This window comes from Arachis ipaensis, chromosome B08 (genome assembly GCF_000816755.2).
Source record: "Arachis ipaensis cultivar K30076 chromosome B08, Araip1.1, whole genome shotgun sequence".
Classification (NCBI taxonomy): Eukaryota; Viridiplantae; Streptophyta; class Magnoliopsida; order Fabales; family Fabaceae; genus Arachis; species Arachis ipaensis.
Genome location: NC_029792.2, coordinates 112,015,038 through 112,018,238, shown reverse-complemented (window position 1 = coordinate 112,018,238; position 3,201 = coordinate 112,015,038). Strand labels below are relative to the sequence as shown.

Sequence of the window (3,201 nt, the reverse complement as noted above, 5' to 3'; positions counted from 1 at the left end):
TCCTATTCAAATTTTTAGCTAAAATTATTAATTTCTTATCTACTAATTTAGATAATTCAAATATTTTTTTCTCTTAGTTCTTCTAATTCACTTAATGACTCGCCTTTTATCATAAGCGATGATTTTAAAATGTGACTAAACTAACATGCTGGTAGAAGAAAATGAAGTACTTAACGAAAATAATTTTTTAAAGACGAATGTAATTCAAATGTGAAATTGGAAGAAATAATTCCACCATTTATTCACTGTGAATTAGGTCAATAAGGCTGGTTCGGCCCCAAATAGAGCTCTCACTCTCACATCACAAGTCCCTAACCCTTGCTTGAGGAATTATCATATCAACAGGCTCGATGGTATGCATAAGGAAGGCAACGGTGGATGACCTGCTAGCTATGCAGGCATGCAATCTCTTCTGCCTGCCAGAGAACTACCAGATGAAATACTACCTCTATCACATCCTCTCCTGGCCCCAGCTTCTCTACGTCGCCGAGGACTACAACGGCCGCATCGTCGGTTACGTCCTCGCCAAGATGGAAGAGGAGACTTCCGAGTGCCACGGCCACATCACCTCCCTCGCCGTCCTCCGCACCCACCGCAAGCTTGGTCTTGCCACCAAGCTCATGACGGCTGCTCAGAACGCCATGGAACAGGCGAGTTTCTTATTATCAACTGCTTATGATTTTGTCCCCTTCGATTTCGTTCTCTTTGCGATTTTGTGGTGATTCCCTTGCAAAATCACAGGAAAGAAATTCTCTCAACTTTTGTAGGATTGATCTCATTTTGAATTGATTACGGCTATTAGGTCTTTATTTTGTTGAGTCCGTCTTTTGTCGAGTGTCTTTTGTTGAGTCGTTATTTTGTGTTATTATTTATCTTCTAACAAGCTCTACTTTACTTTGTTGAGAGAAAAGTTATATATCATATATGTTCGGAGAATTGATAAAATTTCACTTATTATGGTATAATTGAGTTTAACTCATAATCAATTATAAATTTTAGTTAACGGGAAAATGTACATAATTGATTTTGATCCACCATAATTGATTACGGGTGCATCAAACTGGGGGAATAATCTAAACATGCTCTAATTAATGTTGGAGACACTTTGATATGTTGTTTCTGCTCTGAAATTGCTGGAATTGAGTTACTCATGGTTTCTGTTTTATGTCTCTACTACTATCCCCATTTAAATTACAGAATGGTCACCTTGATTTCATTCTTCTTGGGGTTTTGTGCTGATTCCTTTGCAAAATTCTAAAATAAAGCGATTTGTAATTAACTAATGTGGAAAACAAAAATGAGTGACACTTTGGTATCTGATTAATCACTTTGCTACTGAATATTGTAGTTTCTGACTTTCTTTCTGAAGTTGCTGGAATTGAGTTATGCCATGGTTTCTGTAAGAGAAGCATTTTATATTTCTACTACTATCTGTGTCCCCATTTTAATTGCAAATTGTCACTTTCATTTCATTATATGTGGGGTTTGTCGTTTTTCCTTTGCAAAATCATAAAAGAAGTTTTGTAATTATTCATTGTTGAAAACGAAATGAATGTCACTTTGGTATCTAATTAGCGATTTTGCTACTCAAATTGTTGTTTCCATTAAAAGATTTTCGGAAGTTGAAGATTTGAATTACAGGTTTCTTATAGGAGTTAGTTCTTGCAATTGAATGGTTGCATACAAAAAGAAAAATGTTTTTAAGGGTTTAATCTTGATGTTATTGGCAATCTCACGAGTGGAATTATTTTCTTCCTCAGCTTGTCTGTCAATCTGTTTGGTTTTCAGTGAGCAAGTTCTGGATTTCATTTGCAATTCAAAAAATGCTTGCCAGCGCTTGGTTTCTCTGTAGTTACAAGTTTGGTTATTATGAAATTAGAGATATTGTAAGGGTATATATCTAACCAATAAGGGTTAGGTGTGGTGGTAAGCAAGTTGGTCTTTAGGGTGATGACCAAAGGTTGAACTATGAAAAACGCCTTCGTAGTTACAACAACACATAGTTGATTGTTTCATACCGTCTTTGTGAATACTGTCAAAGACAAAAAAAATATTTGCTTTGTAAATGTTGGTTTAGTAAATGTTTTTCCAATTTTCTCTCGCTTTCTTTATGACTTCAGTTAGCAAGCCATTTAAGTTCAAACATTTTTATTAGATGCTAATTTTTGTAATCACTAGTCAGTGTAGTTATCATAAAGTTGTATATATGTGCTTTATAGAAGGGGCTTAGTATATGAATTGCGAATTGTGGGTACCAAATGTGACAGGTGTTTGGTGCTGAGTATGTCTCCCTACATGTCAGAAAGAGCAATCGTGCTGCATTTAATTTGTACACAGAGACATTAGGTTACAAGATTCATGATGTGGAAGCGAAGTATTATGCAGATGGGGAGGATGCTTATGACATGAGGAAGCAGCTCAAGGGGAAGCAGACACATCAGCATCAGCATCATCATAGTGGGGGTCATCATCACCACCACCACCACCACCACCACCATCACCATCATCATCATCATGAGCATGGTGGTGGCTGTTGTTCTAGTGAAGCAAAGGCAGAGAAGACAGAGACCAGAAATGCAAAGGCCACTTGATTGTGAGAGCAATTTTCCTTCATTTTGTTTCTTTGGATTTTGTTGTTGTTGTTATGGAAGAAACTGGGTCAGTGGCCAGTTTTGAATGGTCGAAATGGGTTGTCATTGTCTTCTGTACTTGTAGATTTATTGGTGTTTGTTGACGATTTTGTCTTAATATGACCTTTTACTACTTTTACTTTATGATGCTTGAATAGACATGCTGCATTTCAGCTTATCTGCAGATTTATCACTTGGAAATAATTTCGAAACTATTGATGGTTCTGAAGAAATTATGTCCATGTACTTTGTTGATATGCCTTTCTTTCTCTTTTTCCCCCTCCTTTTGTTCTCTCTCCCTTTTGTTCTCTCTCTCTCTCTCTCTCTCTCTCTCTCTCTCTCTCTCTCTCTCTCTCATAGTTAGATTCAGTATTTTTACTTCTGATTTATGTAACTCAGAAAGGATAGCTTGGTGTTTGTGGAGAGTTCCTTTTTGTTACGGTTGAAAAATATGACCATTTCCCAACTTATAATTTTAGTAGTAGTTTGCTTGTTGATCAATAACTTCTCTATGGAGATTGCCAATATTTGCTCTACATTGGATTTTGACCTGGCTAAAACATCCATGGAT

At 36.5% G+C, this 3,201-nt stretch overlaps 1 protein-coding gene across 1 annotated transcript; it reads left to right on the top strand.

The window, feature by feature from the left end:
• LOC107613531 (N-terminal acetyltransferase A complex catalytic subunit NAA10) lies at positions 192-2,872 on the top strand. The gene is made up of 2 exons (XM_016315572.2): positions 192-650; positions 2,268-2,872. The coding sequence occupies exons 1-2, from the start codon at positions 351-353 to the stop codon at positions 2,589-2,591; spliced, it is 624 nt and encodes a 207-aa protein (XP_016171058.1). The 5' UTR covers positions 192-350; the 3' UTR covers positions 2,592-2,872.